The 16,111-nt window shown below is 34.1% G+C and overlaps 1 protein-coding gene and 1 long non-coding RNA gene across 2 annotated transcripts in view; one reads left to right on the top strand and one right to left on the bottom strand.

Annotated features, from left to right (window-relative positions):
- The window catches only part of LOC128203705 (uncharacterized), a 291,364-nt gene that overhangs the window by 9,416 nt on the left and 265,837 nt on the right, over positions 1–16,111 (top strand). The window lies entirely within an intron of this gene.
- The window catches only part of LOC128203701 (cationic amino acid transporter 2-like), a 107,997-nt gene that overhangs the window by 37,032 nt on the left and 54,854 nt on the right, over positions 1–16,111 (bottom strand). Inside the window, exon 4 of the mRNA XM_052905226.1 lies at positions 33–228. Coding sequence (XP_052761186.1) covers positions 33–228 — 196 coding nt within the window. The remainder of the gene's footprint in view (positions 1–32; positions 229–16,111) is intronic.

Genomic DNA, 16,111 nt, shown 5'->3' with positions numbered 1-16,111 from the left:
ATTTATTGACATGAATGAAAAACAAAGCATACTCTGAAATCGATCCATTTGACATGAAGTCTAAGTAGTGGCTCCAGGCTTTCGCAGCAATGGCGGCTGAGGTCATATACTCGAGGGTCATATTCCAGCCAATGACAAAGGAGCAAAACTCCCCCAGTGTGACGTAAGTGTAGTAGTAGGCGGAGCCGGCTTTTGGAAATCTGGCAGTGCACTCCGCATAGCACAGACCTGCAGGTAAAAGAAAATACGGTGTTTCTATTTTTAAGCTAACCTTAAATAATTGTACTGGTTGGGGTATCCATACGGTAGATGCACTTATTCTGAATTCGAAGGTAGCACTCTGCATTGTGATCATCATGGTCGTAATCTCTCAGAATCACAACTCTGTGTCTGTGCGGCAATCGAAACCAACTTATCCGGTGTCAACGAACCGCTCTTCTTTACCTTATTGATGTGCCCTGTGCTACCCACGACCTTTTGTATGGCGACGGACATCCATCCTTGAAGAAAACAAGATTTTCTTAACCCGAGTCCAAACCATCATTGCTGCAACTAAACGGTTTGGCGCTTAGTGTTAATTACGCAGATTTACGAAGAATGGGTGTGTCCTTATGAACCAACAACCGGTCAGTATGTGTGACATCACCACTTATAACATAACTTACGGCACAGGAGTGATTTAACCCCAGGATATTATAGCCCTGTTCAATACTTTTTTCTATATAACTAGTGTAATATCTATGCAAATCAGGTAACCGCATCACCAAAAAAATGAATTCATACTTGCATAAACGACATCAAAAGCGATATTTCAAAAGAAAGCCTGTCAAGCTCAACGATGAATTAAATGGAAAAGAAGGCTGGGCTTAATCCAAACAAACGACTCCGGATCACAGCGCCAGGAAATATCAGAAATTGAATGACAACAATGTTCCAGCGAACCAGATTATGCAAATAACGTGACTCAAGAACATTGCATAAACGACTATAGCAACCTAAATCTAAATAAACGCAAGGAAATTTCCAACATCCTGTACTCGTGTCAGGGGCGGATCCAGGATTTGTCGTTAGAAAGGGCGTTACTCATGGGGCGTAACCTTCGGACATGCGCCCCTCCCTCAGAACCGAAATTTATTTGGTTTAAATGTTTGCAGGGGGGAGGGGTATTTTAGCAATTATTACTTTTTTCCCAAAAAAAAACAAAACCTGGATAATTTTATGGAGGGGGGGGGGGCGACCCGGATGCGTTCCCCCGGAGTTTCTAGTGCATGTGAAAATACCCCGTTTTAAATGAATTACTAAATACAGTTGCAAATGATGTTTAAGTGATTCAGGTAGAGTTATATAAGTCGTTTCCTCAAAGCAGCAATATTTTTTTTATTATTGATGATCGTCAATAAATAAATTGTATTTATTCGGACATTAGCCAGGCGCGTAGCTGACTATACGCGAGTATGCGACTAAATCCACGCGAGTCAAAAATATAATAAATCAGCGAAAGTTGAAGTATGCGTACCTGACAACATGATCCTAAACTGTCCATTTTCCAGTACTAAATAAAGCACTTCAGAACGCCCAGATTGCACCATGTTTTTCAAATACCTCCGAAGTGGAATTCCCCCGGACCCCCTTAACACAATACTGATTCCACATGAATAGAGGGCTAGCTACGCACTTGTTTACCAAATCCAGCGGAGGTTCATTTCATGACTGCATTCAAATGGGTTTAAAGTCAATTTTATTGAACAATCTGTCTAATTTATATTGATTATAAGGAATTTTTTTCGCTCTTCGCTCGCTTCGGGTTTTTATGAAAATTGGCAAAATTGTATTTTTTAATTTTTTTTCGCTCGCTCGCTTCTTTTTTTTGGCAAAAACCCGGGGAACGAAACATTAATTTGGTGTGGTCTTACAATAAAGCGCAATCGAAAATATAAGTATGCAAAACTTTTAATTGAAATTGAACACCGCGATTTTTAGAGGAACTATTTGACGTCAATAGTGATTTTAAACTACTGCGCTTTATGACGTCAGTTTTGGTGAAATGTACAAAAGTGCGTTTTCTACATCAGTTTTCCCACAACTCATTATTATAGATATGCAAGAAAAAATTCAAGCATATTATCCGGTCCGGATCGAACAATCTGACCCTCGGGCACGCTGCGTGGTTTACGGTGCCCTCGGGTCGGATTTTTCTATTCGTACCGGAAACACATAAGATACACTTATATTCTAAGATTGAGAAAGGCTCTGTCGAAAATAACCACCAAAGGTCATGGTTTAAGTAAATGGGTTATTTAAGCCCCAGTCACATATTACGCACTGGCTAGTGTATAGCCAGCCATTCACGTTAAACACAAAAAGCAATTACACGGTGGGGAATCCACGTGACCAAATGGTTGGTTTCAGTGCAAGATGGCTCTACTCGAGCCAAAAATAAAGGTAATACATATAATTACAATAGTTTGATGATTTTAAAACATAGCCTATCTTATGCCCACCTACCTAGTGTGTATATAAGTATCTTCCATGGACGAGAGTGTAAGATAGGTTCATTCCGACCCGAGCGTAGGGTGTTTTGCGGAAACGAGGTTTACCGAGTTTCCGCAAAACACCCTTCGCGAGGGTCGGGATGAACCTATCTTATACGAGCGGCTATGGTAGATGCTTTTTCTCCCACCTCAGTTAAACAAAATTAAGTAAAAAATGTATTTTTTGCTGGAACTCTTTTTTGCTTAGTGAAAATAATTGCGTATGGATATGCGATAGCACGTGGTTGTCATGGATATACGCGCAGCGATCAAGTTAATGTTAATAGTCAAATCGGTCTTTTTAAATAGTTCTAAGGAGAATGAAGCATTATTTCTTGAATGTTGCCTGAAAACAGTTTTGTGATGATATCTGAAGCGAGAAATAATTAATTAGCGTTCTAAATATTACCATAAGACAAGATTTCCTTGATGCTACTGACGACAATCTTTAACAAGGGAGGTAATTACAATGTGGTAAAAGGAGTTCCATACGGGCAATTTATCTTCGCCCGTGGGCAAGATAAAAATATCTAGCATGGTTAAATAATTGGATCTACTTATCTGAGGTGGGAGAATTAGCATATCCATGTTTCCCTTGAAACTTGAACCGTTTTCGAGAACACTTTTGCAATGTGTCCAACATGTACAAAAACCGACTGGTAGGTTACAGGCCCATTTATCATTTTGGCTCGGATTTAGCGGAAAATAGGTAATAGTTCGGGAAAACCGCAAAAAACACTTAAGTTTTGTTTAAATTTAACAGGTACGTGCATTTGTGAACGGATATTTTAATGATTTTAAAATATATGAGAACGAAAAGAAAATGATAGGTTGCAGCTCCGATTGTTAAAGAGAAAGGTTGCAGTTCCATATATAGGTTGCCGTCTGGACTGCAAACTCTTTGACATATTCTTAGTGTTCAAGCCAAATATGTACGTCCTCATGCTGATATGTTTATAGGAAAATATAACACACATACTGTTAAATTTACGTGTTATAAAATATGTTCTGTTCTGTATACGTTTTAATTTGATAGATTTGTGATTTACAATTCCAGTTCACCCTTAAAAAATTGATCATAATATTTATTTAATATTTCACACTACACTGTATAATTGTAAGTGTAATATATTTAATATGTATATGAAACACAAAAGAAACTGTTTAGTTTACGTGTAATAAATTCTGTTCTGTTCTGTTCTATCAATGGTTATTACGCCTATAAGTGTAACTCCTTCATCAAGTTAATTAAAATCCCATTCAACAGCATTTTATACATGCATTGAAATGAATAAACACCTTTTATCGGCTTCAGATCAATCAGTCACATTGTGTGACGTCACAAAACTCTCAGTTATACCCACGAGGATCTCATGGAGAGCATGGATATTGCTATGCAGGATTATTGTTTCTGAGTGGTGTTTTCGATTGTTACTTAAGTATTGCATTTCTAACTTTAATTCATCACATTAAATAGTTACCTGTAGCATTGAATGTGTTGATTTTTATTGTTCTATTGATGTTACAATGAGTATTACTGTACGATTATTGCTTCATAAAGTCTATTTTAAAAGTGTGGTACATGTCATGTCTGTGTTTTCTTAATCTCTTGATTGCCCTTGTTGTTTCTTTAATCGTCCATTAAATATATCACACATCCTTTTCAACAGGCAATAAATCGTTTAAGATGGGTGGTAACTAACTAACTTATCACAGTGATGTATACGGTTAGGTAATCTAGCCAGGCATTGTAACGATAAAGATCAATAATTTTTGTCTGTGAGACTTAGTAACTTTAAAAGTTACAATCGATGTCCTTTGGGTGTACGAAAATTAGGTACCTAAAATAAATTATTTTTGAAGATAATAATGGATGTCCAAATTTTTAGATTGTCCTAACTCTAAGGAGAATTATGGGTAGTTTGTGCTTGTGTGGCAGGTATATCTTAATTCTTGAACTATATTTTCTTGTCAGATACAAATGTGTCAGATACTGACTTTCGGATTGATATGTCAGACTTAAATGTGCAATTTTGGCAATAAAACCTGCATGTTACTTGTTCTTCAAACCTGAACCCCCAGGTCCTCTTGACAGCATTGAGGTTTTCTTAGCTGATGGCTTAAATGGTAAATTTGCTGTCCCACTCTTCATGTAATTATGTTACAGGGAGGTTAGCATTCTTCATAGGGTGATTGAAAGCAAAAGGGTGCATAAAGAAAAGTAAAACCGTTCCTGGAAAGTCTTAAATAATAGCAGAGTGGTGTACCATAACTTAGTTGAAATCCAACCATCATTGTCAAAGTATTTAACCAGACAAATAAAGAATGTTTCCTTTGAAGCATGGAACATGTTGTTACTTTCTGAGTCAACAGTTACTGAAATCAATATATCAAAATATATATATATATATATATATAAAAAATATTCCGACCTACCTACCCTATTTTTTGGGGGCAGCGTTACCTGAAACGCACCTATTTTTGTATTTGGCCTTAGCAGAATACTACAAATATTTTGAGAATTTCATGGATGCGGTTTGATGCACCATAATATGCTTGTTGGTCTTGACTATTTCTTGTTTTTCAACATATAACAAATGCATAAACAATTAAACGGCGCCCTTTGATGCTTTGCATCAATGGTCTTTCTTGTTAGCTTATGTAACGGACGTGTGGTCGTAGCCCTTGCGTGCTTGTAAATATAATAAAGTCTTCAATTATGTTTTAATGATTACAAACGTAGCATACAAAATATTCGTGTTTTAAAAAATGTTTTCTTTCAATCACACAGTAGCTAGATATCTATGAGATCTCGGTTCATTTTGCTCTTGCATGATTGGATTATTGCCATTGAGAAGGTCAAAATTGCAACATTTTTTGAACAAAATAGCGCCAACTGTTTTAGCAGAATTTACTAAAACCTTGACAGTACATGCAGTAATTTGTTCACCAGTTTTGGTTACATTCGACCAACATTTAAGCTCTTAATGTGTATCCTAATTAATCATCCATGATTAGTTTCAATATCATCATTTCAGGTGCTCGTGTCATAGTGCATTCAAGCCTGAAGAGTGTGCCGTTTGTGGGCACAAAGGTGCATCAAAGTCACAAATGAGGCTGCATCTTGTATCGCACGAAGAAAAACGTTTTAAGTGCAGCGATTGTTGAAATTATTTTTGTAAGAAAGCGAACTTAGCTGATTATCGCGGCCAGCATGACATGTCTAACAGACACATATGCCAATGTGGACGTGTCTAGCGCGCTGCCGAAAAACATGCAAGGCATAGATTGGTCTCTCATAATAGTATGATATATTCTGAAATTGTATGACACGTTCGTTTCTTTAACAGTTCGTTGTTTAACCGTCAAATCATTTGATCTAGAAGTTACATGTAATTGATTTCAACAGATATTTAGAAGAACAATATTTTTGATAATGCAATTATAGACTATGAAAAGGCTTTTGATACTGTAATACACGATGCGTTATGGATCAAGTTAGTTCAGTCAGGTATTAGTTCCAAAATGATAAATATGATTAATCTACAGAAATGTTAAGTCCTGAAACTTTAGCAGAATGTCATTTTCTGAATATTTCGATATCACACTTGGTGTAAAACAGGGGGAACCTCTTTCCCCACTATTATGTATTTCGTTTATAAATGACGTAAAGGACTCACTTAATCTTACAGATAAGACTGAGCAAGACTTAAATTTGTTATCAATCTTTATGCTGTTATTCGCCGACGATATTGCTCTCTTCACAACAAAACCTGTTAGCTTACAACACCAATTAAACTCTGTTTATGAGTATTCGTGTAAATGGGGACTGAAAGTTAACACTAATAAAACTAAAATATGTATATTTGAAAGTAGGAAAACTGTAAACAATTTTAGATGGTGTATAAACAATGAAGCTATTGAAATTGGTGGTAATTGTTGTAACCTAGGAATTAATTTTACTCATACTGGTAACATGCGCAATGCTGTCAAAATGTTACGTGAACAGGCTCTAATGGCATATACGTAATCATTTACTTTATCTTTAGTAGGGTATCACTTGATGTTAAAACAAAACTTTTTTTGTTTGATTCTCTTGTTGTACCAATAGTATTGTATGGTTCCGAAGTATGGGGTATATACGATTTTAAAGAGATACACTTACTACTGAAATTCTGTAAGAAAGTACTTGGTGCTAAATCACAAACATCTAATGTTGCAGTTTTAGGGGAACTTGGACGGTCTCCCTTATCATTGTTATGTAAGGAACGAGCTTTGAAGTACTGGCTTAAAATAATGAAAAAACTCCAGATTGGCTTATGCATATAGTCCTTAAACAAAGAGACATCGGTATACATAACCAGCGTAATAATATTGTATGGCATGCCTTATTAGTTAAATATATATATATAGTCTTGTTCTTGGTAATATTGTTAACGTTTTCAATCCTGAAAACACTGCTAATTATCTTCATATATTAACTCAAAGAATAAGAGATCAGTATGTTCAGACATGGCATGAGGCTTTATCAAATCAAACAAAAATGCATTATTATTGTATTTTCAAAACGGATTTTATGTTCGAAGATTATCTCATTTTCGTTAAGAGTGATAAATATAGAAAAGAATTGTCTAAATTTAGACTCACTGCCCATTGTTTAGAGATAGAAACTGGTAGATATACAAATAGCGTTAGGGAAAATAGAATGTAAGTTATGTACTAAGAACACTGTAGAATCAGAATACCATTTTATGTTATGCTGTATAAAAGTTTTATGAACATTTTAGAAATAAACATTGTATCAAATCAACCTGGCCGACACTGGCAAAATTTAAGTACCTTATGGGTAGTAAAAATAAGAAAAATGTTAACAACATCGCGAAATTTGTGTACCATGCTATGAGACTTAGAGAAGATAGATTAAAAACTTAAGCTGCTTCTTAGAAATACTCATCTATACAGTCAACATATTTGGTTCAAATATATACTGTGTTCTCATTGATATTTTATATACAGTACGTATAAACTAATTTACTAAGCATATTAACACATAATAATTCATTACACATATAACTGTCACAATTTACAGTATAATTATCGTAATTAAGTGTTATATTCCTTTTAACATATTTGAATATACGATTTAATATTTGATCGTGTGTCTGTCTTGCCATTTGACAATTAAACTATAAACGTTTTAACCACTTATATCAGAATACAAATCATTATTGGTGGTAACTTTATAAATTTGTAAGCAGAAAAATCCAAAGTATAAAAATAGCAGTCTCGTTTTATTTTCAATGATTTTATGATTTTAAATGCTGTTTTAACTATGTAAAAATGTTAATGGCATAGTAAAATATCAGCTTAGTTTAATGTGAAAGTATATATTTGGCTTGAACACTTAGAATAAGTGAAAGAATTTGCAGTCCAGACGGTAACCTAATATGGAACTGCAACCTTTCTCTTTAACAATCGGAGCTGCAACCTATCATTTTCTTTTCGTTATCATATCTTTAAAATCATTAAGATATTCGTTCACAAATGCATGAACATCTTATATTTTAACAAAACTTAAGTGTTTTATGCGGTTTTCCCAAACTATTACCTCATTTTCGCTAAATCCGAGCCAAAATGATAAATGGGCCTGTAACCGGCCGTACATGTTGGACACATTGCAGAAGTGTTCTCGAAAACGGTCCAAGTTTCAAGGGAAACATGGATATGCTTATACACACTAGGTAGGTGGGCATATGATAGGCTATGTTTTAAAATCAAGAAACTATTATAATTATATGTATTACCTTTATTTTTGGCTCGAGTTCCAGCGAAAAAAACAACACATTTTAACTTTATTTTGTTTCACAGTGGTGGGAGAAAAAGCATCTACCATAGGTGCCGCTCGTGTAAGATAGGTTCATCCCAACCGTCTCGCGTAAACCTTGTTTCCGTAAACCACCCTACGCTCGGGTTGGGATGAACCTATCTTACACTCTCGGCCATGGAATATACTTATAATCACCACAGACACTATATATTTAATCTTAAATGTTAAATCATTAAGGTAGCTCTTGACCAAGTGGGTAAGCCTTCAAATGTTGCCGTTATATATTATGTAAGATAATTTAAATTTTAATAAAATTAAATGGGAGGCAAAGGTCCATCTTGTCTTGCCCCAACATAGCCAACAATGAAGTTTGACAAAGCATAAACCAAATTAACACATTTTTTAGCTGCGGAATGCATATTATGAACAATTTTAAGACATTTACCATTGTTCAACATCTTACACCAAAAAGCCAATCTATTAACAGAGTCAAACCCTTTCTTGTAATCAACCTTTTTTAAACCACAGAATATCTCTTTTCTTCTTAAGATAATACAAAAAAATATTGTTAACTTTAATGAGAATATAAAGTCAACTGATCAATATCCTTAATAACATAACATAACATTTATTCAGCATTAAACGTTTACACATTCATAGCCAACATAAATTATATCACTTTGTCGTAAAAAGCAAAGACATGGTCAATAAAGAGATGTTGTATAATTTCTTACATATTCGTAACAATGGTTTTAGTTATCACATCATGTTAATTTCGTGATCTTTATATAAATGCAAAGTACAAAAATTTACTAATATTAAGTAATGTTTTTCTTGAATCTGATGACATCAAAGTGGTTAACTTTTGTTTTGTAGGCCAATGGCAAAAATAAGGTTTAAAGTATTCTCTCCTAAGATTATTATAATATGGACAAATTAGAAGGAAATGATATTCGTTTTCAATGACATTCATGTTGCAATAAGTACACATTCTATCTGCCCTCGGTATATTATGATGTCTACCCGTTTCAATCAATAAATCGTGGGAGGAAACTCGAAATTTTGCAAGTGCTATTCTAAATTTGTTCGTTTGTATTGCATCTAGATAATTTTCTTGTTAAAGTTCATTTTTATACCAACAGTATGTTTCTAATCTGTTTGATTCGTTAATATGTGTATTCCACGATTGTTTAAATATATCAATAATTCTCTGCTTTACTAATTGAATGGGGATTATTTGTATATCTTGAGAGTACCATAGATCAGACATTCCAATTTCATCTAATATAGTTTTTACATGGTAAGCCCAATTTAATCCGTTATAGTTATTGTTGTTATCTAAATCGTTCTTTAACATTGTATAAATATGCTTGGAAAGAGAGTTATTTTCAAAATTCAATATTCTTATCCAGTACTTAATAATTCTTATTTTCCGCTCTACTACCATTGGATGTCTGCCTTATTCTCCATATAATGCAGATAAATTGGTGCTTTTTCTGACGTTAAGAATTTTCCTCATAAATTTTCAATGAATTAATTCAATGTCTTTTGACGGGTGGTATCCGAAGATTTCTGCACCATAGTTTAGGATAGAGCAAATAAGACTGTCAAAAAGTTTACATTTATCTTTTATGTTAAGGTTTAATTGATTGAAAACAATAAACAAATTATGTAAGGCATACATGGAGTGTTCTGCTACATGTTTCTGTGTTCTATTCCAGTTGCCATTCTTAAATAAAGTTATACCTAGATATTTGAAGGTTTCAGTTATTTCTAGATTTATATCATTAAAGGTGAAGTTATATTAACTTAGTTAACTTATTAAATCCCATAGACGACAGTATACATGTAGATCATTAAGCATATTTTGTAAGGCTATGGGTGTTTGGGCAAAAATGACTGCGTCGTCAGCAAATAAAAGTAAGTATAATTTTACATCATTTATACTACAAATACCATCTATATTATGATTAATGTTTGATAATATATCATTCACGAAAAATAAAAACATCAGACTGGAACTGGGGTCCCCCTGTTTCACACCGATGTTTGACGTAAAGAATGGAGACAGGTTTGTTTTATATCGTACACATGCTTTAACAGAACTATACATTGCTTGAATGGCCTTTACAAACCGCGTGCTTAAATTTTCAGTTATAAGTTTGTGAAATAGATGTGATTTTATGACTTATCGAAACATTTTTCAAAATCGATAAAACAACAATATAATTTCATTTTCGAAGCGAGAGTTTTGGCAATAACTGAGTGTAGAATATATATATATATATATATATATATATATATATATATATATATATATATATATATATATATATATATACAATCAATCGTCGACTTTCCTTTTTGAAAGCCAAATTGATTTTCTATGAGCTTTTCATTACTACTGCTCCAGTTTGTAAGCCTATTAAGTAAAATTTATGAGTATATTTTTGAGAGGATGTTAATAAGTGTAATTCCTCTATAATTTTTGGGGTCTTCAACGTTTCCGCCTTTAAAAACAGGGACGATAATTCCTTCTCCAAAAGATGTTGGATACTCTCCCGTTATAAAGATATGATTATATAGTTTCGAAAGAAACGGTGCTATGTGGGTGAATATATTTTTATAAATTTCTGCGATTATATTATCTAGACCGCTACTTTTATTATTATTCTGTGAGAAGACTGCTTCTTTTAACTCTATAAATGTTATTTCTTTGTCAAGGTAATCATCATTAATGTTTCTCATGAGGTTAGGATTATCCTCATCATTAGCGGAACTGTACAAGGTTTTGAAAGTTTCATATAATTCTTCAACCTCTAAATTTACAGCAGTTCGAAGAGGTTTTTTATACTGATTCTTTACTTTTTTCCAAAACTCTTTTGGTTTTGATTTGCTGAGGTTTGCTAAAACTTCTTTTTCTTTCGTATTATATTTGTTTTTATTTATACGTTTTATCTTATTGGAGTTTTTTTTGCTGCAATATAATCACAACGTAGAATTGCGCAAGTTTTATTACGTACAAATTTATTTCTAGCCTTCTTGAAATTGGATCTTGCATGATAGCATTCTGCATTAAACCACGGCTTTTTATTAGGGTGTAAAATCTTGCCAGTTTTAACTGTTTTTTTCAACAGACATACACGAAGCTGCGTCCTTAATTATCTGTATAAATTAATTTGTAATATCATCAATGTCATTGTTAGAATTTATTTGTTCTGTAAGCATTAATAAGTGTTCACTTTGTAGAGATATCGAGCTTTTTAGTTCCTCAATTTTCAATGGATCCCATTTAATATATTTTTGTTTTATATTATCGTTACAAGTTTTATCAACTGTATGTTTTATATTGTCTGGTATCACTTTTTTATCAAAAGTAAAAAATAAACCTGAATGATCTGATAGTTCATTTGGTTCCAGAATTTGAAAGTTCGAAATATGATAAATAATCTACTACGCTCGATCCTTTCAATGAATGAAATGTATAATCTCCCACACCTTTATCGCCGTGCAGTCGACCATTACCAATAATATAAGACGTCGATTGGCAGAGTTCAATCAGGCGTTTACCATATGTATCGAGCACGTGATCTCTAGAAACACGTGGTGAAATATAAATATCATCTGACAGCTGATTGTTATTATCAATATACCTGTCAAAAGAAAGAAAATTAATAAAACCAGCTTGTTCTTCACAAAGCATTATATTGTCTTCTAGAAAACTGTTAAGTCTATTGTTTTAGACAGAAGGAATGTTTTTACCTAAGCCGCTGAAAATGGTAATAAGGAGATAATTACCCGGATCATTTGTATTGTCTTAAAATAATACCTTTAGTCCACACTACATGTAATATTTCAAAATCAAGAATAATATTTAACAGCTGACAACTTAAATAATTTTTCAAATATTCCTTCATAATATATCGAATACAGATGAGCTTTTATTATTCTTAAGACTATACACTTTTAACTTCCACAACACCAAATGGTTCAGTAGCGTAGCATTACGACAAGAAAACATATCAAAATCTATATCTTGAAATGACTCATCCCCATTAACATCGAATGGTTTAACCTAGCAAAATGATCATAAAATACTTGACTAGATATGTTTGATAAAGTTTTGTTTTTCTTATACCTAGAAAACCTATTAAACAACTTCAGTATGCTTAAGGATCAGCTGTACGCATACATAGTTTAATTAACATCGTTTTGAAAATAGCGCATTTTCTTATTCAAACATTTTCTTGTATTGATTGCTTCTACTTATCATATCATTATGACTATCAGTAGCTCTAAGTTTTCTATGTCTATCCTTATCGTTATGATATTGCCTCCTTGAAAACTACTCTTTTACTTTATTCGGGATTGTTGGGATAAGAGTGAGGTTGTGTTCACAAACTAGTTTAAATCCCCAGTAATTTAGAATTTACTGACCGTTCCAAGGCGGTAACTAACAATCCTTGATAAACACCACTATTTTTTATAAAGTATCTATGTACTGTTTTGTTTGTGGAGGTTTTTTTGCTGTTGTTCCATGTTTTTTGTTTGTGATTGTTTTTGTTTTTGTTTGTTCTTTGTCTTTGGCGTTTACCATTTGCAACTGAACAGGGTTTTTGTTTAAAGCTTCGACTACTGTGCTTGTTCCTATAGTTTTTCATTATAAATATTTTCATCGATTTATCCCATATAGGTTACTCTGTAACAGTTTCTTTATCTCTTATCTGATTATTGGCTATAGATATCGTCACGCAGTTCAGTATTGCCACGTGCTATGCTATATTGTGTACTAGACCTTAACGATAAACAACAATGCAGAAAACGCGGTAATATCGTCAAGCAGTTCAGTATTGCCATGTGCTATTTTATATTGTGTACTAGACTTAAACGATAAACGACAATGCAAGAAACGCTGTATTTTTGTCGGAGTAACAATTGTAAACACCATCGCTGAATTAGGCTTATTTCGATCCAATGTCGTGCCAGCATGACATTTATTTCTGATTGTTCATTGTCCATTGTGGCCCCAGCAAGGCTTCCATTTCTGAATGTCCAATGTCGTGAATTCATTTCTGAATTACCACTGTCCAATGTCATGCGAGCAAGACTTTCATTATTGAAAGTTCAATGTCCAATGTCGTACCAGCAAAATATCCGTTTTTTAATGTCTAATGTCGGCCAAGCATGACTTTAATTTTGAATTTTGTCGTTTTTTGAATGTTATATGTCGTACCAGCATGACATAAATTTCGAAAAACAATTGTCGTGCCAGCAAGACAATCGTATTTTTTTTCTGAATGTCCAATGTCTTTCCAGTAAGACATTCATTTCTGAATTTCCAATGTTGCGAATGTACGAGTTTTATTTAAATGACCGTCCAAAGTCGTGCAACCATGACATTTATTTCCGTTTTTTCATGGTCGATTGGCGTGCCAGCAAAATATTCGTTTTTTTATGAATATCCATTGACAGCATGACAATCATTTTAAATGTCCAATGTCGTGCCAGCAAGAAAATCATTTTTTCTGAATGTCCAATGTCGTTCCAGTGAGACATTCATTTCTGAATGTCAAATGTCGTGCAGCACGACTTTCATTTTTTGAATGTCCACTGTCCAAAATCATTTTAGCACGTCTATCATTTCTGAATGTCCAATAAGCAATTCGTTTTAAAAATATTTCAAATGTGCAATGTCGTTCTAGAACAACTTCCTTTTTTGAACGTCCGATGTCCAATACCTTGTAAGAAAGGCATTCGTTTTTGAACGTCCAAGTCCAATGTCGTGCCAGCATGACAATCCTTTTTGGATTTCCAAAGTCCAATGTGACAGCAAGACATTCGTGTCTTTGAATGTCTAATGACCAATGTAGTACCAGCAAAACAGTTTTTTTTAAATGCTCGTTGTCCAATGTCGTGCCAGCATGACATTCATTTTGAATGTCCAATGTCGTGCCAGCAAGATAATCTTTTTTCTGAATGTCCAATGTCGTTCAAGTAAGACGGTCTTGAATCTGAAATTCATGAATGACCTATGTCGCGCCAGCACGTCTATCATTTCTGAATGTCCAATGTGCTATTCAATTTAGGTGTAAAATATCCAATATCTTACCAGCAAGACATTATTTTTAAATGTCTTGTTAGCACAAGATTCAATTTGGTTATCCTATGTATCATACTAGCAAGACATTTATTTCTGAATGTCAAAGTCTTGCCAGCAAGACATTAGTTTTTTCATGTATGTATGTATGTATGTATATCTTTAGACCTTAGGATAAAGCACTTATTTCCAACGGGGTCCTTTGTTTTTGCTGAAGGGACAGCAGGCTGAAGAGACAGTGGTGGAATACAAGGAAATCCGGGTGCGAAATCCTAGCTCTTTTTCGAAGAGACCCCTTCAAGTTGGTTCTTTAACGTGATCGGTGTAAAGCACCGATACACGGGGTACAACTTTCCTGGGTTAAACCAGTACTGAGTACACCAAATTTCCAAGCACTACCCTTTAAATGCCGAGCGCCAGACAAGGGAGCTACTTGTACCAACTTTTAACGTCTTTTGGTAAGACGCGGCCGGGGATCCAACCCACGACCTCCCGCTCTGTAGGCAGATGCTTAATCACTAGGCCACGTAGACGCTTAATGTCCGAAGCATTATGCATATAAATGTCCTATGTCGTGCCAGCAATTTATTGTGTCCGAAGGCCATTTTTAATGTCCAATGTATTATTAATATGAATATCCAATGTCGTGCCAGCAAGACATTCGTTTTAGAACGACAGATGTTCAATGTTGTTTCAGCGCGACTTTTTTGAATATCTAATATAGTGCCAGCACGACATGGATTTCTTAACGTCAATGGTCCAATGTCGTGCCAGCACGACTTCATTTTTTGAATGTCCAATGTCCAATGCAAATGGATGTCCAATGTCGTGTCAGCATGACATTTATTTCAATGTCCAATGAAAATTGATGTCCAATGTCGTACCAGCACGGCATTCTTTTTTGAATGTCCAATGCTCAATTTTGTGTAAACACGACTTTAATTTCTGAATGTCTAATGTCGTGCCAGCAAAACATTCGCAATGGTATAAGAGAGAGAAGCAAGTTTATCAATACCAAACATATCTTCCAACATTCATGAAACAATACTTTCTCTCAATATAACATTGTAATTGATACAGAGTGTTAGATATCAACTTGGTGTTTAAACGTAAACAAATACACAATTTCAAATATAAAATCAATGTGTATACAACGTCTAAATATTTGACTGCCTTTTTTTATTAAAACAGCATAGTTTAGAAAGGCTAAAACATGTGCGAAAACTCAACAGTAGTTTATATATGTCTCGAAACTGCTTGAAACAAAACGCGTAATCGTTTTATCAAAAAGTAAAAGGATAAGTATAATTCTGTATCTGCCTCTCTTGACATCACATATTGAATTCAATATAATAATTGGCCTCAAAGAATATGAAGTTAGTTCATTGCCATCCGATCAACAAAATATTTAATGATTTTCTAAGAAAGTGAAAGCCAACTCTGTATAATTCATATTTTGTAGGGACGGCAATTCAATTACAAAGAGGTTTATTGACTTGAGCAATTTCGTCTGGAAGCAATCAAGTTCCTATTATGAAAGTCCCCCAGTATTCTGTAAACCTGGTGCCTGCGTGTCGACCTCTGCTTCTCCTTAATTGTACAAGAACACCACAACGCAATTTAAATGTCAAAACAATCTTTCTGTCTCAATAACTG

This window comes from Mya arenaria, chromosome 9 (assembly GCF_026914265.1).
Source record: "Mya arenaria isolate MELC-2E11 chromosome 9, ASM2691426v1".
Classification (NCBI taxonomy): domain Eukaryota; kingdom Metazoa; phylum Mollusca; class Bivalvia; order Myida; family Myidae; genus Mya; species Mya arenaria.
This window is presented reverse-complemented; position numbering and strand designations above follow the sequence as displayed.